The 22,887-nt window shown below is 44.2% G+C and overlaps 1 protein-coding gene across 3 annotated transcripts; it reads right to left on the reverse strand.

Annotated features, from left to right (window-relative positions):
- Positions 1 to 330: 330 nt before the first annotated feature.
- On the reverse strand, positions 331 to 21,258 carry letm1 (leucine zipper-EF-hand containing transmembrane protein 1). 3 transcript variants are annotated; one of them, XM_061244628.1, is made up of 15 exons: positions 20,564 to 21,258; positions 13,602 to 13,659; positions 12,387 to 12,840; positions 11,919 to 12,062; positions 10,273 to 10,410; positions 9,624 to 9,827; positions 9,274 to 9,393; positions 8,923 to 9,054; positions 8,387 to 8,560; positions 7,812 to 7,961; positions 6,641 to 6,775; positions 6,133 to 6,326; positions 5,748 to 5,768; positions 3,920 to 4,076; positions 331 to 3,515 (listed from the first exon to the last, which is right to left on the reverse strand). In XM_061244628.1, exons 1-15 carry the CDS (start codon positions 20,640 to 20,642, stop codon positions 3,369 to 3,371), a joined length of 2,307 nt encoding a protein of 768 aa, XP_061100612.1. In that variant the 5' UTR covers positions 20,643 to 21,258; the 3' UTR covers positions 331 to 3,368. The 3 variants fall into 3 exon arrangements, with proteins under 3 accessions (XP_061100612.1, XP_061100614.1, XP_061100613.1); XM_061244630.1 differs by lacking the exon at positions 5,748 to 5,768 and having other exon boundaries at positions 3,920 to 4,058; XM_061244629.1 differs by lacking the exon at positions 5,748 to 5,768.
- Positions 21,259 to 22,887: the final 1,629 nt, after the last annotated feature.

A 22,887-nucleotide genomic window follows, 5' to 3' on the forward strand; every position in this document is an offset into this window, starting at 1 on the left:
ACTCCTAGCAGCCAATCAAAGCACAGCATGGATACTCAGGAACAGGAACTGTTCACTGCAGTGCATTCACAACATTTTGCAAGAGATTAGTCCAATTAAAATGGTTAACAAATATGAGTGTGATGCACAATTACCATGTTCATGGGCAGTAAATAAAATAATCCCTGCTGAATTTAATGAAATAAAGAATTATAAAGGCAAAATGGCTTCAGGCTTCATATGTCAATAATGAACTGATTGTATGGGAAATTATGCGTCATGGAGTAAAAGAGAAAAAAGACAGATTTTGATTGATGGGGGGGAAAAAAAAGAAATGAAGGTACAAAATGATTAAATGATCAAACAAATCTTTATTGACTGAACCTGAATGCTGAGAGTTGCCGAAGGTGATAGTTATGAATCACACCAACGAAACAAGACTTCAAGTTTTATGTTCAGACTTGTGTTTTAAAATAAACAGGGAAAAGCCTCCTAACCATGAGATCAAAGCCTCTAAACCAGTGTTTTTTCCACTCCATTCTTTGCCAGTTACAATAAATAGGCTACATGACACTGAATGTTGATCTTCTGTGCCTTTCTCTGCCATGTTCTACATTTCCCGCGTTGCGTTCCCGACACCGTTTGTGTGCCACACCCCTCCCAATCTACACGACCTGACTGCGCCTTTCCATATTACAACTTTCAGAAGAAAAGCTAGTTGTGCGTTTTTAAAGATTTTTTAAATACATTTTTTAAAATAATAATCTAGAAAAAGCATGCTGTGACAGAAGCTGAAGTTAAGATCAGTCAAAAGGAATATATAATTTTAACAACTTTCGGAATAAACAAGATGGACGTTTATTTTATTTTATTTTTTTACATTATTAAAATCAAGACATGGTCTCACTGCAACAATCAGTCTTACTAGAATTTCATGCCAGACTAGACTGTGTAGCTGAGTTCACACAAGCTGCCTGTATTTCCCCATACAAAACCGCAGGAAAGGGAAAACGATCGCATGAACAAAACCACATACAGAAGTCTGGCTCCCTGTGAACTCAAGTACTGTACCAAAGAGGCTCCTTCCAGTAAATTAACGCAACAAATCACAGTGCTACCCACACTTCTTAAATAAGAAAAACTACATCTTATTAAAATGGGATGGGGGGGGGGGGGGGGGGGGGGGGGGTAATAATAACAATAAATGCATTACAAACAAGATCCACCTTGAGAATTGGAACTGCTCAAGGCATATCTCCCTCCCCGTCTATTGCATTAAATACTAGAGTCCAGTTTTAAGGCCCGTTCTGCCCCACTGCGTTCATTCCCTCAAGCCCAAATACAGGCCTTAGCCCATCTGAACGTGAGCTCACAGTGCAATTACACATAGGTAAATTCTTACCGACAAATTAATCTATTGAGTGGCTGTGAACCAGCGATTACAGCAACAACATTAGGGCCTAACGACAAAGCAAATCTCTACAGGTACTCAGGCATAGAAGCATGCAAGCTAGTGGTTAGCAGGCTATCTCTGGTTCTCTTGTCAAGTATCGTTTAAGCAAGTGGCAGTTAGATAAGACATAACTGCCCAACGCTGCTTTCCATACCATCCAGGTTCAATGGAGAGGACATTCTTATTTTACCAAAGAGGTGAACCGAGGCCATGTTCATAATATCCTATCCGTTGAAAGAAACATTTGGGAAAAAAATTAAAATAAAAAATACTTTTAAGAATCTTCCTTGCATTAAGGAAACACTGGGAATTTACACTGTAAATGTACACTGCTTGCACACATACTTTAAACAGATTTTCATTGTGTAAAATGACAAAACCGCCACTTGTTTTTGTAGTATTGAGTCAAGGCAGAATGATCTTTCAACAGGTTATTTTTTCCCAAGGGATTTCAATACCTTTTTATGATCGATAAAGGGGAAAATATTTCTGGAATAGCCCTATATTGTCCATGTATTGTAACTATTAAACTATGAAAATGATTTCCCTTCAGTGTGGATTTCAGTCAAGTGGCCAAATTAATGGGGACAACAGCAAATGCACCATTTTGGAGCAATTTTAACAGCCATCAGGAATTTTGATGCTGCAAGGCTGTAGAAAATTAATTTGCATATACATTTACAGAATATGCAAGAACACTTATGAAAAGTATTAAAAAGGAATATGAATTATTAGGAAATTAAAAAAATATGAATACAGCCCTCTTTCAATTTCACTTTCAATTTCATGGTTCATCTTGCCTACTTCCTAAAACATTTCTTAGCAGTCCTAAAAGTAGCTCTTAGGTTTCCCTGGTTTAAGTAAATTTGTAAGAATACTCTTACAATCTTTAATGGAAATCCTGTGTAGTACTTCAAGTATTCAAGTGATTGTTTAAAGGGGAATTCTTTTTTGAATGGTCATTTCAGGGTACGAAAAATACAGTTCTCCAAAAAAGGTGCTTAGTACTCCCTCGTTTTGCTCAAGGCCTCGTCACACAAATTTGTCATAATCAAACACACAAAAGTGCTCAAGCTCTCAATTTCAACCACCAGGCAGCTAGGTTTTTCATATTTTTAAAAATAAACACTAACTTTGTCCTTTGGTATGTCACATCAATGACAGCAGTGCCTTACCAAAATATATTTTAAAAGTTCAGTCCCATTTCTATAAGCTTTCAATAATCTTTTTTTTTTTTATCCCATTCACTTTTTCCCCTGACAAACAATGGGTACCGTTTCATTTGATAATAGCCTGTTTGATTATAAAACGCCACAACAACTTTTGATTGCTGCATCTCAAAACTACATTCAGTATGATCACAAATCAAAATGATAATCACATGGTTTATCAATATGGCAGCAAAATCTAAAACTAAATTAAATAAATACTGAAGTTCTGCACTTCTGGAATGAATGACGGTCATGGATCTAGCGTGCAAGGTGGAGAAATGCTGCGATTGCTTTTCTCCAAGATCAAGTTAATGAACGAAAGGCATATTTCATGAGTTCAAACATTAGTTTCAATTTCATTAACACTCCTTTCAAAAATTTTTCCCCTCAGTTAGGCAACAAGTAGAACACCTAACCAGATTCATGGTTTATGTACAGCCTAATAATAATAATAATAATAATAATAATAATAATAATAATATCTGGTCAGCAGACCAAATTGTTCATAATTTGCTCATGTATACAGATTATACTTGTGCGCACGTGCGCATGTACGTACACACACACGCCATATTGATTACAGGGTAAAACTAACAGGGAGAACTGCAGGAAAGACTCGCCCTGCGGAAGTGTCCGCTTTGTTTTCCAAGCCCCCTGTCAGAAGCCGGAAGCCTCCAGAAAGAGTAGCCGGTAGCAGTTCGTCTGGCCCGTGGCGTGGGTGGGGCTCAGTTCTTCAGGGCCTGCTCTTTCTCTGCCTTCTCCTTGGCCCTCTCCTTCTCCACTAGCTTCTCCTCCTTCTGCAGCATCACCATGATCTCCGCCACCTGGGCCGTGGAGATGTCGATGTCCTCCTTATCGATTAGCTCGATCACCTGACCAGAGGACACCACCCCACACAGGAGCGTCAGAGAACATTTCTTAACAAAAGCCTCGTCCAACCGCAGCAACAGAGTTCCTCTAGGGAACCACACGTGAGGAACGTCTCTAGAACCTTCTCCGGAGAGTTATCTGGATATGAACGGTATCGTTGTGAACGGAGGATCCGGAAAGACGCGCAATTTGCAGCGGAACAAACGATGAAAGAGCAAATCATTATTAAGTTTGTGTAATAACTCCCCCAACTTTGTTTGTTCCCAAGATTATCCATCTTCCAGGGAGTCTTTCCCTACCATCATCTGTGCCTTGCTTTCTCAGGGTTTATGCATCCGTGCAAACCTCTTGTAATATATAAATACATGTTCAATTCACGTTAAAATTAGCGCATGAAGGCCCATACCTTGATGACTTCATCGATGTCGATCTTGCCATCCTTGTTGTCATCAAGTGCATCAGCGATGGCCAGCAGCTTGTGCTCTGGAATGTTCTGGATCTGGCGCATGACGGCGATGAGCTCGGAAATGCTGATCAGGTTCTCCCTAAAGGTGAAGGACATGCTGCGTACAGGAAGCCGTTACTTGGTTTGACAGGAAGTAAGATGGTGGCGAGGGGCAGCTTGCCTGCAGGGGGTCCCAGATAACAACCTGGCAAACTCTCCCCTGATTGGACACGGTTACAGAAACACCGTCCTCTGATTGGACACCGTGGTCAATCGCCTCTGACAAGAGACGGTTAACTGGTAAAAGTATTTTCTCCGAGTGGATGCATTTACAGAAATACTTCCCCCGATTGGATGCGGTTAAAGTGGTGGATGCGGTAGCAGAAAACTAAATGAACTAATTGGTCAAACTAAATGAACTAATTGGCTGCATGCACCAACACTGGTTCACTCAAAGGTTAGATCACAGTAAGACGGAGAAGTCTTCGGCTGTCATTCGTGCACATCAGGAAATGTAGCTAAAATATCAGAAGGTGTAAATGTTATGGCGTATTATGTAATTAAGGCCAGAAGTTAAGGCCAGAAATGGATATGGCCCTCTTTGCCCACCTCTGCCCTAGACCGTATCCTTACAGTGGCCATCTCTGATTGTTTAATGTTTGACTGATTGAAAACCTCCACTATATTCTTGCAAAATTTAGCAAAGCTCTGTGTTTAATTGATTCTGAGAAATGTAGATATTGAGTGAGCAGAATGTAATTTAGATAAAGGCTGCAAAATCAGTAAGAATTTGTTTGTGCCATCAATTGACCGATCCTAAGTTTTATCATTGAAAGTCCAATCACAGCTTGGTAATCTTTGCAAGCCCACAACCTCGGTCCACCACTTGACAACATTGGCTTATTTTATTGTCTAGAACTACAAGCCTGTATAAGCTCATCAGCTAACGTTAGCTACCAAGCTGGTTTACGTTATTGTAGCATATTAGCACATTAGGCTGATTTTCTAACATTTGCATGTTACCGCCGTATTTGCCCCCAGCTTGTTCATTAACTTCCCAGGCTATAAGTAACACTTGGAATGGACATCTACCTTGAGAACAGTTAACATTTCCCAACACACACTATATCCCAATAAGCCCACCTCAGGTTTGTACCAGGATATAGCCACATTAGCTACATAAAGCTTTCACTTTTCAACCAAATGTAGCTGGGTTCTCATCTGAAAGCCAAGACTGCATTTCACCAACTTTTCACAACAAATATTCAGTGGGTAACATTATAGTTGTACCATAATGTTACTTTGTTCTCTTTGCATTTCTTCCAAGTCACTCTTTTTTCACTATTAAAATGTATGCTGTCATTATCAAAGCACTTTGTGACTGGAGGCCGAAATGAGGAGTTCAACACCATAATAAAGGCTTGCTGTCGGCTCGAAGAAATGGTCTTTGATCTCCAACAAAATGTTTTTCTTACGTTAGCTGGCTTAATGGTATGGGTAACACCATGAAGGAGTGGCCAGGGCTTAGGAACGGTCAATTGTGTCATATCTTTACAAGACTGAGTAATTGGCATTACTTTGTTCCTTACCTCTTTATTAACAGGTCATACCAATCGCTTATAAATATTAAAATAAAAAAAATAAAAAAATCTTTGTAATTTACACAGAAGATTTGTAGCACAAAGTTAGGCACTGCATAGATTTCAGAAATGGACTCTAAATGAACTTTAGCACAAATGTAGTTTCTGCACACCAAAAGTTAGGGTAGAAAAACCACACATCTTCTTACCTTAATTTGCCAGAGAATAATCTGTGAAATTTAGGCAAAATTTAGACTTGATTGAGCAGAGAGATGTTGCTTTTAGAGACTGTGACCCCTCTCTCCTGATACGCATAAACTGAGGCTCAGTTCTACACCACCATTAATGAACACTGAACATCAACACTGATCGCAAAACCCAGTCTACGACCACTTCCCAGCATGCACCACTAACAATCCCCCCCAAACAATTTGGTGATCTGCATTGCGGCTACGAAGCCGAGTGATATAAAGTTAGGACTACTTCACAAACTATAATAGACCAGTGTTTTTGTACTCATGACAGACGTCAAGAACTGTATGGACTTACTCCTGGAACAGGCCGGTCATCTGATCCCTGTGGAACAGCTCTTACCCGATAGGGGGAGTGGCTCCGCTGTCCATCTGTCCGTCCAGCGTGGTCTTGTCCCTCTCGAGCTCGGAGATGATGTTGTCGATGCGTCCGATCATGCGGTTGACTCTCTTGGAGAGGCGCTTGCTGGCCTTGGACTCCTGCACGGCCTTCTCCTGCCCCGTCTTAGACAGCTCCTTCTTTATCTCCTCAACATCCTGCAAGAGCGCTGGCTTTAGTGCTGCACACACGCACACACCTACAGGCACACACACACACACCCCTGAACTCACACACACACCTACAGGCACACACCCACACACACCTCGTTGTACTCGTAACATACACGCACACACCTCGTACTCGTAGCACGCACACACGCGCACACACACACCCCTCATTGTACTTGTAGCACACACACACACCTCATTGTACTCGTAGCACACACACACACACACCTCATTGTACTCGTAGCACACACACACACACACACACACCTCATTGTACTCGTAGCACGTACGCACGCACGCACCTCGTTGTACTCGTTTACGTCGTCCTTCAGGTCCTCCAGCTCCTCCTTCTCCAGAGTGAGCAGCTTCTTCTGCTCCTTCAGCTTGGAGCAGGCGTCACTCAGCAGGTCAATCTCCTCCTTCGTGATCTCCTCCTCCTGCGGGGAGAATAGCCGGGGTTAAAACCCTCCATACAGACACACACACATTGTCTCATTACATCAGTTATTTTGCGAACAATTTTATCCAAAGTGAGTTGATTAGACTAAGCAGGGGACAATCCCCCCTGGAGCAATGTGGGGTTAAGGGCCTTACTCAAGGGCCCAACAGTTGTGCAGACCTTCTCATGGCTAGACTGGAGCTTGAATCACCAACCACCAGTCATGTACCTTAGCCACCAGGCTTTAGGCTGCCCCTAGTCTCGTCTCCACTGATCCACACAGGGCAACAATATCGGAAAAGATGACAGCAAAACGGATTTCAAATATAAAAACAGAGTGGGTAGGGTTGAGGATGGAGGAGAAGAATCTTTTGCTAATAAGCTAGCAAGCAACTATCACTGTGAGCGAATGAGTGAGCAAGCAAGTGTGTGCATCTTAAGCTAGAATGCTAGCTAGCATCTTTGCCCATCTTAATGCATTGACACAGTTCTGATATCCCGCAGGGCTCTGTACAATGACCCAGTGAACACAGGATCATGAATAAATTGGTGTTAGCTGAGCCAGTAATGGAGAAAAACAGAAACGAATGGGAAGTATACGTTCTGTAGGCACGTACGTCACGTCTGGGCATGCTTGCAAACAGACCACCTGACAGCAGATCAGCACCTCACCTGAATGCAGAGATACTTCTGCTTCTGTTTAAAGCTGAAAATCATAGCTCATCAAGTTATACTGACCTCCCAGTCAGTAAATTTAATTCCAGTGATTGTTTAAAACCTCAGTGGTAATATTAAAGACCAATTCCACGGATCTAAAATGGTGTCCATTAAAATGTTATTTCTTTGCATGCTTTTTGTTCCTTTTTTTTTCCGGGCATTTTTATTTATTTTATTTAAACTATCGACTGCAGTTTTTAAATTACTTTGACATCTTTTTATGTTGACTGTTCAACATATATTTCATGACTCAAAATGTGTTGTCCCAGTGTTGAGCAGAATATGAAAAGGTTTTAATGGCGTGAGTCTTAGATTACCTTGATGCCCTCTAACACAGGGGCGGTGTCTCTCAGTGTCTCCGAGTCGATGGTCAGATCCACATTGACCAGCTCCTGTTCCGTCTCCATGGCAACCTGGCTCCTCTTCCCACCGACCACTGCGACCTTCTGCTCAACAGACTCCACCCCCTTTAGTGAGAGCAAGAACACACCCTGTGTCAAGTCCCGCCTCCAGGCCAACTCCACCAGCCAAACATTCCTGTGACCTTTAACATTAGTGCCAAAGACAATGCGTTTAAGCTGGACATGCTACCCAGGAGATGGCAGACCATTTCCCAATTCTGGAAATGATCAACATGCTATATACCATCACATAAAAGCTCTTCATCAGAACCAACCAAGCAGGAGTAGTTTGACCCCCCAAGCAGAGCAGACCCATTTTTTCTTTCATGCTGAGGCCAAGGGAAGTGTTGTGATAACGTCCCGGCTGCTCACCCCCACACTGCTCACCCCCCCACGCTGCTCACCCCCCCCACACTGCTCACCCCCCCCACACTGCTCACCCCCCCCACACTGCTCACCCCCCCCACACTGCTCACCCCCAAACTGCTCACCTGCACGCCCGTCTGCAGCGCCTCCTTCTCGGCGGCGTCGGCCAGCCTCTCCAGCTCCCGCTCGCGGTTCTCCTGCTTAATGCCCGCCTCCTCCTGCAGCGTGGTCTCCACCTTCGTCTTATGATCCACTGCAGAGAGCTCCAGCTCCGCCACCTTCACCTGCGCCTCCTTCGCCTGGGAGAGGGAGAGGGAGAGGGAGATGGAGGGGAGGGGAGGGGAGAGTTACGCAGACTGCCACCGACACACAATCTAGAGCTACCAAACATAATAGACCGGAACCGAGCACACAACACAACACAAACACTATAGACCTAATGACTACTCGCCTCTATTAAGCATACATTATGTTAACAAAAAAAGAAAACTTTATTTTAAAGTCCCCTCTCTTTAGGAGAGGCCAAGGACTATAGAAACATGATGTATATTACTTGAAAGATGTACTAAAGCAATTTGAACTTCAGTATGACTACTGTCCACAGGATTGGTGCAAATAACTTTCTTTCAAGTATATATTGAGGAAAGTGGCGGACACGTACCACAATCTCGGGCAGAGTCTGCAGGGTGGTTTTGAGCTGGTCAGCAGGGGACAGGGTGTCAGGGAGGAACATGGCACGTGAGAGGAGCAGGAGGGAGGTGGGGATGTGCTGGTTCAGGTGCAGCTCCAGCCACTGGGGAGCGACAGAGAGCCTCAGACATGTGCATTCCATGCACACACGTGTGTACACACGCGTGTACACACGCACGCGCACATACAGACACATGCACCTCCACATACAGCTTTATAGCCTTTTAACAGAAACATGAGGCGGTTTGGAGTATAGAGCATAGTAAAAAAATATAGTAAAAGGTCATGAGCTTGGCTTTGGGAAGTGTGTGGAGGTCCTCACCTGTTTAAGCTGCTCCCGCAGTCTGTCCTCCGTCACACCCAGTGAACGCATACCACGAACCCGACACGCTGCCTGCACTTCCGTTACATTCAGAGTGTCCACACCTTCCTCTGCAATCAGCTATATACATACACACACACACACACACGCAGTTAACATCCACTGTACTATGCAACATACACTTTTAGGTATCAAGTCAATACTACTTGGAACTAAAACTAAGGAAGTCCCATCTCTTATTGTAAAAGTAGCAGAGGTTCTGACTGCAGTTTTTTTTATTTTGTAATTGCCAAACAGGGACGAGGCTACACTCGGTTGGCCACAGGGCCTAGGGCACACTCGGGACAGACCTTGTCGTCGGCACGGATGGCTCTCAGTTTCATGATGAGCTGGAAGCGCAGGAAGTTGTTGGTGCCGATGGACTGCAGCTCCAGCAGCTTGCAGAGCGCCACCAGCTGCGGCCGCGTCAGGTTGTCCAGCGTCAGCTCGTCCTCAAACAGCTTGGAGAAGCGGATGATCTGCTCATTACTGGGCCGCTCGCCGGAGTCTCGAATCTGCAGGAGAACAGAGACCCATCTGAGAAAGCCGCCACATTTACTCAATCAGCACAAATCTTTATTTAGTTCAAAAAACAAAATATTTTTATGGCACAAGTGGTGGACTAAGCCAGACACACTTGACAAGCTCATACAACCCTCATCCGGAAAGGATTTTAGGACATACTGAGACTTTACAGCTGTTGACCTGAATAGCATTGGAGGTAAACAGCGGAGTGACATTCCTGACGAGAATTACCGCCCAATACAGCTACTGTCTGCAGACACCATAATTACCTGCTGGAACACTGTCAGGTTTATGAATCTGGGTTACACTAAAGCACAGCCTGCCCGTGGTTTCAGCAGTGTTCACCGCCCAGGTAAGGCACTCAGAAGCCCACTGCCATCGCACCAGACACACCCCAACCTCGGCAGACTTCCGTAAAGTGGAGCGCAGAATTACCTTCTGGAAGAAGGTGGAGAACTCCTCGGTCACATTGCCCTTGGCGGCTTTGTTGCGCAGGGCGATCTCCTCCACCGTGTCCTGCAAGAACTTTGCCATCTCCAACTTCACCCTCAGCTCCTTTTTCAACCGCTCCTCCTGGAGAGACAAAACCCAGTTACACAGAATCTAAACTCAGTTATCCAGAGTTACACAGAATCTAAACTCAGTTACCCAGAGAGTTACACAGACTCTACACCGAGTTACCCAGAGTTACACAGAATCTAAACTGACTTACCCAGAGAGTTACACAGAATCTAAACTCAGTTACCCAGAGAGTTACACAGAATCTAAACTCAGTTAATCAGATATGACTGAATACACAGATGTCCAGAGTCAAAAATCAGGTTTCTTATACACCGATCAGGTACAACATTAAAACGATTAGGTCCCCCTCGTGACAGCAAAACAGCTCTGACCCGTTGAGGCATGGACTCCACAAGACCTCTGAAGGTGCCCTGTGGGATCTGACAACAAGACGTGAGCAGCAGAACCTTTAAGTCCTATAAGTTGTGTGGAGGGGTCTCCATGGATCGGACTTGTTTATCCAGCACATCCCAGATGCTCGATCAGATTGAGAACTGGGGAAGGCCAAGTCAACCCGTTGAACTCTTTGTCATGTTCCTCAAGCCATTCCCAACCAGGCGCATCATCCGGCTGAAAGAGGCCACTGCCATCAGGGAATACCATTTCCATTAAGGGTTGTACTTGGTCTGCAACAGACCATGTGTCAAAGTAACATCCACATGAATGCCAGGACCCAGAGTTTCCCAGAAGAATATTGCCCAGAGCATCACACTGCCTCCGTTGGCTTGCCTTCTTCCCACAGTGCATCCTGGTGCCATCTCTTGCTCATGTAAATGATGCATACGCACCCGGCCACATTATGTAAATGTGATTCATCAGACCACGCCACCTTCTTCCATTGCTCCACGGTCCAGTTCTGATGCTCCAGAGGCCATTGTAGGCATTTTCATCTGTGGACAGGGGTCTACAAGGGCACTCTGCAGCTATGCAACCCCATACACAGCAAGATGTATTCTCACAACTTTCTAGCCAGCTTTAACCTTATCAGCGATTTGTGCTACAGTAGCTCTTTTGTGGGATCGGACCAGATGGGCTAGCCTTCGCTCCCCACACACATCAATGAGCCTTGGGTGCCCATGACCCTGTTGCTAGTTCACCGGTTGTCCTTCCTTGGACCACTTCTGGTAGGTACCAACCACTATATACCAGGAACACCCCACAAGACCTGCCGTTTTTAGAGACCCAGTCGTCTAGCCATCTTGTCAAAGTCGCTCAGATCCTTACGCTTGCCCATTTTTCCTACTTCCAACACATCAACTTCAAAAACTGACTGTTCACTTGCTGCCTAATAAATCCCACCCCTTGACAGGTGCCATTGTAATTCACTTCACCAGTGGTTTTAATGTTATGGCTGATTGGTGTATAAACATGAATGAACTCAAACAGAATGGCACAGAAACAAAGGCAAACAGATTTTAATATGGGTTCTATTTTAAGTCAGAACCGTATTATTTTATCATGCAACTCCCTTAAACCAAGCTCATTCCCCATTAGAGGGTCCTGCCCCCTGCAGCTCGTACCTTTTTGGACTGAGTCTCGAAAGTGGAGGGCAGCATATTCGGGAAGAGCTTGAGCGCCACAGGAAGCAGGAACTCCATGAACGGCACGATGATGAAGACCAGGAAGGGCAGCAGGCGGAACACATCCGCGCACGTCCTCAGGAACTGCAGGGTCACAGGAGACCTCAGGTCATGCGGTGAAACTAACAACTCACATTATCCACTAGGGGGTGTGGATACACCATTCAGTGCAATTTGCTCTCTCAGGGTCATGTGAAGAATGTGTCCGTCCAGATCAGGTGTTGAGGAAAAGCCTTAAGCATGGCTGTTAGCAGACCTGGGTCAAATATGTCATTATTCTGGAATCAAATACTTTTCTGTGCTTGATTGATCTTGCCTGGTGTAATGGAGCCAACCAAGAGGACAAAGAAGGTGGGGTCCACAGATGTCATGGTGCGCGCAGCTGATGGGGGCGGGATTCGCGCTCACCTGTCTCCGCTCGCGGCGGGAGAGGGCGTGGCCGTTGAGGATCGTCCACAGCATGCGTCCGGCGATGGTGGTGTCGATCCACAGCAAGCGGAAGCCGTGGTAGTAATGGCGGATCTCGTCGGCGACTCGCTGGCTGATGGTCCGCCGTACGAGCGTGCGGTCGACCGTGGGGCTGTACACCGGCCCGCCCTCCTCCAGCTTCTTGTTCTTCTCCTTCAGCGACAGGAGGGACTTTTCGGCCTTGGAATCGTCCCGGAGGCTGCTGGAGCAGTGCCACCACCGGACGGGCACGGCTGCCGCCCCGCCCCGAAACCCGGGGGGCAGAGCCGCCATGCCGCAGTACAGCGCGTGAGACCCCGAGGCCCAGCGCGTGCAGCCCTGCCTGTCGGGGGCGTGCGCGGACGGACTGATGGACAGCACCGAGACAGAACTGCATCCTCGGACCTCGTCAGGCCTGACGGACAAAAACACAGGACCTCCGTTACACACAGAACCTTATTTATTAAGTAGATGCCCAGTCGTATCCAGAGCTTACAACATAGTGGATCAACTCTTGTAACGATACTGAAGTTGTAGTGCGCTCTACCGCCTTTCTGATTGGACAGCAGCAGGGTAGTATAACGGTTAGGGAACAGGGCTTAAAACTCAAAGGTTGGGGATTCAATTCCAACTGCAGTGATTCAGGCATACCTTTGAGCAAGTAAACACATTCATTACCTTATCCTCAGTAATAACGTCATAGCAGTTTTAATAAAAGTTGATAAAATCAGATTAAAGAATATTGCAGATATTATCTGTGTGCTGTGTGCCTTGAGCACATAAACCAGCATTTACCCTTTAAGGTGTGAGAATGTTCAGGTAAGAACATTCTAATGCTGATGTAACAATCTGAACACAGAAGGCAATGCAGTTCTAGAACACTGACTTAGAATTCTGAATTCGAAAAACCCTTCTCTTCAAAGGGTTCAGAAATGCAAACTGTAAGAAGATCAGGCTAAGCATCTTAAAATCTAAAAATTGACTACGATTCTTAATGACCACCAAGTCCAAACTGCTACCCACAGCACTGCATGTGAAATCATGTGGGAAAAGGACAACCTACAATTAAATAAATAGAACAAATATCTACGATAATTATTGGTTGCTTTGTCATCGCAGTGTGCATCAGGAAGATTGGGCTGGTGTTATGGCTATGGTAGAGTGTGAGCAGCTTACCTTTGGCTTGACAGTCTGAGGGCAATGCAGTTTGAACAGACACCATCCTGCAGTTTTCCTGAGACAAAAAAAACATCACTATACTGAGCCCTACGTCAGCATAACAAAGCATCTTTAACCATAAGAAGCTGCGCATTCACCAACATCTTTAAACAGAGAGACTGACGCATATGAGACCTGGCATGACCTTACACAGCCACCAGGTCCAAATTTCCATAAAATATTTTGCCAACAACTGTGGTTTCCGTTCTATGCATCCACACCAACGTTATGTAAACAAACAGATTTTTGGGTGGGTCTGTAGGTCGGACTGGGAGGAGAGATGTAAGTGTTACCGTCGCGACAGAAATCAAACAGAGCTTGGGGATTACATAGAAACAGGAAAAGTCCCAATACAACCGTGGCCCCGTTGTGGAAACGCTGACTAAAAATGCAACAGCTACCTTAAGCCCACTGGACCACACCCACTGTAAACCCACACCATTTCAAGCAACAACATGAAATGTAGATCAAGAGTATGCCAATAACAACACTAAAGTTCTCCCTTACTCCTCTCTCTCTCATACATATATATATACACACATTCTAAAGCCCAGACTATAGAACTGTCTGCCTTTGTTTTGACAAAAACAATCCCTTACAGAAAATCTTGGCAAATGTAGATATACATTTTACATTTGTTATTATATGCAGCAATATGAATGACAATTTCACTTCATGACCACTATTAGGTATTATACTTTTTTATTAAGATATTAGTCTTCTGCTGCAGTAGCACATCCACTTGTGTTGTGTCCAGATAAGCCCTTTTGCAGTTATTTTAGATATTGACACTTTCCTGTCAGCTTGAACCAGTCTGGCAATTCCCCTCTGACCTCTCATTAACAAGCCATTTTTAGCCCACAGAACAGCTGCTCCCTGGATGTTTTTGTTTGTCACACTATTCTTTGTAAACTCTTGACTGTTTGTGAAAATCACAGGAGTCAGTAGTATCTGAGATTTTGACCATGTCAGTTTCTGCCACACGATTGGCCGATAAGACATTTGCATTAACAAGCTGGTGTACAGGTCTATCTAATAAAGTGGTCACTGAGTTCATTTTAGATAGGAGTAAGAACAAGGATAGCACTCATTTCAAGTAGCAACAAGTAAAACACACCTTTTCAACAGCTATTGACTCATTGAAAAGAGAAACCCACGCTGCATTGCATTGTGTCCTCCAAACATTAAGATTAAGATCACTTTATTGGCCATTAATACAAGGAAACAAACCTGTTTTCCCCCCACATCTCTCTTTGATACGCACACACACTGGATACACGCCCACATAATCATGCCACTCAGGCAAACAAGAGTTCCAGTGATTCGCCACGTTTGGACTTTGGACTTTAGTCCCTGCGGCTGTGTGTGAACATGCCACACGCATGTCTGCCCTCTGCCCCATGAGTGGAGCTGCCAGGCACCCTCCCTCCCACCTGTCCTGGGACCTGGCCCCAAAACCTGGCAGCACCAATCTGAAAGGACTGGACTGAACTGGGGTGGTACAGGAGAAGTGGCCTTACAACTCCAGTCCTGGATTTTGCTGCCACCAGTTATCCCTGGCTCAATCAGCTAATTAGCCATTTGCACCATACACATATGCGTCCATATAAGTTGGACCTGGGTGAATTATGTGGTGATTTTGGATTCAAATACTTTTCTACACTTTACTGAGCTTGTCTGGTGCATTGGCACCTATGAAATACTTAAAAAGGGCAAACCCCACCTTCTGGTCCTCTTAGTTGGGTCAATTCATAAATGGATTCAAATCAGAAATGTATTTGAATCCAAAGACATGTACATATTTGACCAAGGCACACTAATGCATCCTAACTCCACACTAATACATCCTAACCATTTTTCACACATTCATTTTCCATTTTCAGGAGCAAGTGCTGCCGAAATGGGTGTACTGATGAGCCTGGCGTAAAGGGTAATTTTCTTAATTGATTCTTAATTGACAATGTGTGTTAACATGAAGACAATAACCTTTTATTTTTAACCCTTATTACTATTAGGCTTCTCCTAGAAGGGGGTAGCTAGCACATTCTGGTCTTACAGCAAGGTCAACAAGAGGTATTCAGAAGACATATACTGATAAATGTTAGTGGCTAGCTTCATGTCTTATTGTTTTGGTAAAGCCCCCTCCCTTCTGGAAAAGTGTGTACAAGAGTTTTACTATGTCTGATTCAAATCAGAAAGCCAGTAAGCTCACTTTCTGTTATTTCTTTGCCAATAAATACAAAAGGTAAACTCAAGTATAGCTATCGTTGTTTTTTATTAGGATCAGTTTCATCAGACAATGCTCATCTGTGAAATGTTAAAAAGGTGAAAAAGTGCAGGGAGGGTGTTAGGGGTTAGGGGGGTGTAAAATGTTATTTTTCCCCAAACACTGGCTTTAACAGTTAGAGTAAATCAACAATTACATTCCTCAGACTAACATGGCTATACCAGTTCACAAGCTCTGCCACAGTTCAGCTCATTTCATGCCAGGGCCATGATATCCACAGCAGATTACGCAAAACCACTGTCCAGAGCAGAGAGGTCACACAGGCATTCCAAAGGCTATTCAAATCAAGTTTCTCTTTCCTTCAATAAGTAATGTCATTTTATAATCATCAAGCTTTATTCATATGGGTTTAAAAACAAATCTTACCCAGAGGTTCCTCAATTATCAGAGATTTCTTATTGGCTTAGTGTCATTAATAAATATGTAACAATGAAAATGAAAACATCCTTTAGTAGGATTGAGCATTTTCTGCATCTTCCATCTGAATAAAGCAGAGAATTTATGAGATTATCCAGAGATTCTTGCTGCAGATCCTCCTCCCGCAAGATGGCTGCCCAGTCTGTCTATTCTTGGCCTCGGCTAGACGTCCGCCAGGAAGTCTTCCATGAAGCCCAGCGTCCTCTAGGAGCCGTCAAGGACACCATAAAGCTCTAACCCTGATGTACGGGTGTGGATACTTGGAGAACAGCAAAGTGTGCAGATTACCAGGTGCTCCTGAACCGTTCATGGAAACACCATTACCTCACCTCATATAGTTATTTGGGTCAGCATCGGTCTCTGACAAAACAGACCCCCCTGCCGCCATCCAAAGGTCAACAGTGAATACCCAATCCCTACCCATGTCCCCACAGCCTCATGGCTAAAAAAAGGATTGCAGGACACTAGCAGGCCCACTTCTACATGATAACCACAAGCAGAGAAGATTTTACTGGGCCCATTAAAAAAATATTAACAGCCAGAAAGTTCTCCATGGAATGGACTTAGAAACTGACATTTCTAAGGGGAAATTCATAGAAGAGCATCCAAAACAAGACGGACCAAAGCACTCATGCTTTTGAGCAAAGTACTGAGAACTGCTTCCTGAATGACATACCCGTTGAGTCATAATACACCCCTTGCATGCTGTTTTTTAATTGACAGTTTAAAAAACTCACTAGTTCCAAGGAATCGCCACACAGCTATTATCATAAATCATTCATTTATTAATTCATTCATCATCATCATCATCAAACCCTCATGGCACAATCACTACGAAATAACACTACACAGCTTCTAAATGTGTAGGATAAGTACGAGTGTGCATGTTCAACTTTGGATATCGTTGGCATTTTCTTTTTTTTTATATAGTGCCTTTATCCAAAGGATATGCCAATATGCACAACCTTTGGAGCAGCAACCAACTACTTCCCATGGGAGGTAAATCAGCTTGAAACAGAGGTGGCAGACATCTTTCCCTTACACCAAAATGGATCCTTACTCCAAAAAGCAATCCTTTTCTGAATGCTACAGAAAGTAATTGGAGATCATAACTATTCAATTTTGAGAAAATAATAAAATTTTCAATTGTGCAAAATCCAAAAAAAAAAGAAAACCAAGAAAAAGAACCTCCTGTGCCATTTCACCAGTAGTTTAGGCTGATCCCTGATCCTCACAACCCGACTGCTGGCCATCGCATCTCCCCACCCGGTGAAATGATCCGTTACACTGTGCAAATAATGTACAATTTCTGGAAAAACGACTGCTACAGTATATAAATAGATCAAAAATAGAAAAAAGGAGAAAGCACTTGCTGCCTCTTACGACAGACTACTCATAATAATTCTGCACTCGATGAAGTTAAATATAATGGAGACAGCCAGAGAGAAACAGCCAGGTTATACGTTTCATTTCTGCTTCCTCCATTTTGTGCAAATGCAGAGTCACTGTAACGTAAACCGCAGCTCGTAAGGGCCAGTTTCAGTGAGGCCAGAATCCTCAGATGACCTCTTCAAGTGGCCAATATTCACCCTCTGCCCATCCCCCATGCCATCTGATCTCCACGCACTGTGCTGTGACCTCACGCCTTTGTGTTGTTCAGAGTTCATTCATAAACTGAATGTGACCATTAGGTCATGCCTTTAAGAGCTATGATTTTCCCACCCATGTCAGAGAATACGCATTCATCACAACACCATTACAGTCTGAGCATGTCTGATGGAATTAATCGTCTGCGGTTCCCTCCCCCTGAATTTCTCAGAGTGAGGCTCTAAAAGGAAAGCACAGCTGTTTGAGCACCATAGTTTATTATAGGGAGGAGAGGGGTCTCTAAAGACACAGCGCAGGCTGGCCCCATCAAAACACTGCGAGAGGCGGAGCCGCAGTGGCGCACGGTTAAAGCATCGGGCCTTGATGCGGGCATCAGTCCGATGCAGCTGCACACCGAGGAAGCGAGGGAGAAGCATAAATGGCCCGCCGCTCCGAGGGTGGGGGAGGGACTCGGCAGGGTGGATCGGCGCATATAACAGTGACCCGAACGCCTCGGAATCACGTTCACGGGATGAGGCTTGGAGAAGGCGTGTCGTTCCTGGGATCATTAGATCTCCCCGTGCCGTTGGACGGGCTGATGCTGTATCCTAGAAAATATATTAACAGCCAGAAAGTTCTCCATGGAATGGACTTAGAAACTGACGTCATGGGTAAAATAGATACATTTTACAAAAAATAATAATACTGTCAATACATCCAATACAGGCTATCCCAGCTAACAGGCTAGGCCCACATCCAATATAGGCTATCCTCATCTAACAGGCTAGGCACACGTCCAAGACAGGGTAACCCCAGCTAACAGGCTAGGTCCACATTCAATCCAGACTAACCATCTAAGAGGCTTGTCCACCGGCCTGTCCCAACTGAAAGCTAACGCAAACTTGCGTTAAGGTATACGCACACCCGCTTTATTAAACTCAGCTCAATGTAGACCCATTAATTCAGAAGGCAGATAATGCAGGAGTTTCTGATGCTTATTGGATGCAACCCGCAACGGCGCTGTTGGGAAAGCAACGATGTCAACGTACAGCAAGTGTGGCAATATGACCGCCATCTGTCCTATTGACAATTCGGAGAGGATGCTGGAAACGGAACAAAGAGAACCTAGAAGCATTTACAGTAATGCAATACAATGACACTGGTGCTAGCATGCTCAGTGTCACAACCAATTGTAATGGGCTAAAACATGGCATACATGGCATGGCATTATATTCCCTGCGCAGTGATTATTTCTTCTGTAAGCATATTTTTATTATCAACAATTCGATCATAGCAAGGCCCTAAATAGGCCATAATTTTCTTGCGAACTGTTTATTATTTGTTTTTATATTGTCATTGTATCGAACAGTATGATTTGATGAACTTTGTACACAAGTGCAAAGGCAACAGCGCGTATAGCATGGGGACCACGACGTCACGCGTGGGTTCTCGCACTCGCACTCTGACATGAAGGCTCGGCATGACTCGTTCAAAGCACAACGACGATACTTTACAGATGTGGAAAATACTCGTCTGACCTATGAGCAACAAAAACCCGGATTCAGACATCAGCACACTGCAACTTTCCAGAAGCTCTTCATACACGAAAATATAGGTTCGTGAGGTACACACCACGTGTACTAGCGAAGTAACATGACAAACACACGTCTCCCTGCACTGTGCATGCCCAAACTAGCCGGTTAGCGCTAGCTAGGTGTCCAAGCGATGACAAAGCGAGTATCCCTAGTTCATAAGCATATTTTTGGACGTCAGCATGAAACTTACAAAGAATCTAATTTTATCCACCTAGATGGCGTCAGAGAAACCGGTTGTGCAACTTGAGTTACTAATGCTATCCAATGTACATCAATGTACAAAAAAAATCCAGGCCACTAAGTAGGTATTAGCTAGCACTTAAGTTAGCTAGCTACCTAGCTTGCCATCAGTACTTCACACGCCGGCCGGTGTTCTGCCAAGTGAACGTCGTACTGTCACTAACTTAACTTGAGCACTATAGGAACTAACTTCGCTTTAACGTTATCTGGCTCAATGTTAGGTTAGTATGACTATATTAGAGTTAACGTTATGCGTCTGCGTATTTTTTCCATTATAATGAAGTGCGTAACGTTTCTGCCAACGGGCTAGCCAGCAAGTTTGCCCGGCAGCGCGAAGGTCAAACAACAATTCGCCTATGTGGTCAACAGGCTAGTAGTGTAGCCAACTTGGCAGCCCAAAGGAGTTGTAGTAGTTAGTTAAACACCAAGTTAAACTTTTATGCGGATTTATTTGAATAATTCTGTCAACCACCGCACTTACACTTGTAAGAGAAGGTAACACAAGGCCAACTTTGTTTCAATAATAATAATATAGCTAGCTAGAACCACAAACACCAGCTGGTAACTAACCTAACGGAATGTAGCCATTGTTATCACTAGCTAGTCACCATTAACGGAACTGTTATGTATACTTTAATTGCTGAGGTTAACCATAATGTTAGAATGATTGACTGCAATAGCAGCGCCATGTCAAATATTTAACCAGGTAACGTTACATAGTGAAATACAGTGTCATCTGCCAAATTTGCCATTATTCTGGCTAAGGTGAAATAAATAAACTCATAAAAACTTACCTTTTCGAAAATCCTTGTTTAACGACCTGGATGTTTTGATCAATGGAGACCGCGATCTCGTAAACAGGATTAACGCCATTCTGATTTTGACTGAGTTTACGTACTGTGTCGACTAGATGGCGAAAAGCAATAAAACAATAAAAAGAAAAGCCAGGGTTAAACGTGTAGCTAATTAGAAAGCCAACGAGTCACCGATTGAAGTTCTTGCCCCATGTCCTTTCGCCGGTGGTGGCGATGATGCGCTCTATGCTAAGCCTGCCGCTCGCTTCCGCCTTCCTCGCTGGACAGCTTTCAAAACAGGACAGCGAGGTTTATAAGCGGCCCCGTCCCGAGCTTTTTAACAACGATCGGATCATGAGCGACTCATTATCTGACCGACTATTATTATCTCAAAGGTGGGGATCAAATACAAATCTGAAAGGAAGATGATGCGAGGAGCCTACTAGCACTAACGTGAAAGCGGTTCCATTTGCTAACGGATATCTATGAATGTCAACCTCGCAATAATGATTAGGGCGCCGAAATTGACTTATCTGAAACAATCGCAGATTAGCCCACCGTGTCTGCACAGAGGTAAACAATGTCTGTCGGTGAACCTTGAGCGGTTATATTCTGCTGGAATCAGTGGTCCGAATGTGTGGTTGAAATGGAGGGTGTTGCGGGCATTTAAGGTTTGTGTCCTCAGATGCACTCAGATCACCGCCTTGCAGACCCGCCTCCTCTCTCGAGATGCTAAAACATTATTGGTACTCGTTTGTTTCATTGTCGGAAGGCAATTGGTTCATCCTTTCTGCAGTTGACGAAAATTATATAGCTATAAGAAAGGATGTTTGCTACGTCGCGCTTGTTTATTTCCAGACATTTTGGAAAACCTAGGAAATGAAGACGACGCTCTCCCCTGCCTTCAACAGGAAATTCTCCTTGTTAAAATGAAAAGGACTTTTTCCTAGTTGCTTATGGTTTTTCAGTCATGAGGAAACCGTTTATATACTAGTTTCTGTTAAAAATACAATTGCAGTCCATATATTGTTAGCTCTTATTTGCTCTTTAAACATCACAATTCATAAAAATTGCCTACCTGTATGCATGCCATAACAGGGCTGTTAATCTAATTTTCTGTAATGTGCAATATGGAAAATGATTCAATCGGAAACCACGTGTGTTGTTAAAGACTGATTGGAATAGAAATGACGAAAATTGTAGACCTTTGGACACAAAAAAACAATGAATGGAGAATGAAAAGTGCTCATCTGAATTATGTTAATGGTAAAAGGAACTAATCCGATTAAAACCTGTAGAATTTAAACTAATGTTGAGGCCAAAGGTTATGGTAAACTGGTGTTGAACTGTTATTTGGGCAACAGCAGCATTCTTTAGCTGCCCCATGTGGCAACTGAGGATGGAACGGGTTGGTGTTTGGTGCAAATCGCACCATAATCAGCTCCACTGAAACACTGCTCCAAACAGACAATGAGAGTCAGTGTGCTTGGCTGCCTCCTCTGGTCAGTCACCCTCCTCCCATACATGAAGAAAGGCATCATTATCCCTTCAAACACCAGGCACCTCAAACCAGGGCAGGAAATTTGCCATTCTCCCAATTTCAGTTTTACCTGAAGTTTTACTTCAGTTTTACACATGTAGACATTTAATTTTAGAAAAGAACAGGACCTCCAAGCGATGGGTGGTTACCTGCCAAAGCTGTTTAAGACACATTTACATTTTTACATTTTAGTCATTTGGCAGACGCTTTTAATCCAAAGCGACTTACAAGTGCATAGGTTCTACCATAAGTCAGAGCATCACATCCAGAAACTAGCAAAATACACAGCAAATGCTGTTCTAAACATAGTTGTCATCAGAAGTGCATTTTTCTTTTTCTTTTTTTTGGGGGGGGGGGGGGTTAGACAAGGATAGGGATATCAGAAAGGAGGGGCAGGGGAAATCAGGAGGGAGGACTAAGGTAGAGTTTGAAAAGGTGGGTTTTGAGTCTGTGTCGAAATAGGGGGAGGGATTCTGCTGTTCTGACAGTGGTAGGCAAGTCATTCCACCACTGAGGAACCAGAACGGAAAACAGGCGTGAACGTGCAGCTCGACCGCCAGGTGCACGTAGAGAGGGAACCGTAAGGCGACCAGAGCTGGCAGACCGGAGTGGTCTAGCTGGGGAGTAGGGAGTGATCAGGGATTGTATGCAAGGTGGGGCAGTCCCCTTAGCAGCCTGAAATGCCAACACTAGGGCCTTGAAACGGATGCGTGCGGCGATAGGAAGCCAGTGGAGGCCAATGAGAAGCGGAGTGACATGAGCCGACCGGGGCTGACTGGTGATC

This window comes from Conger conger, chromosome 6, assembly GCF_963514075.1.
Source record: "Conger conger chromosome 6, fConCon1.1, whole genome shotgun sequence".
In the NCBI taxonomy this organism is placed as follows: Eukaryota; Metazoa; Chordata; class Actinopteri; order Anguilliformes; family Congridae; genus Conger; species Conger conger.

Coding starts and splice junctions, on each gene's coding strand:
- letm1 (XM_061244628.1), bottom strand. CDS start 20,642: ATGGCGTTAATCCTGTTTACGAGATCGCGGTCTCCATTGATCAAAACA. Junction 6,327..6,640: donor ACGTAAACGAGTACAACGAG/GTGCGTGCGTGC, acceptor GCGCTCTTGCAG/GATGTTGAGGAGATAAAGAA. Junction 4,077..5,747: donor TTATTCTCTGGCAAATTAAG/GTAAGAAGATGT, acceptor TCCTGTACGCAG/CATGTCCTTCACCTTTAGGG.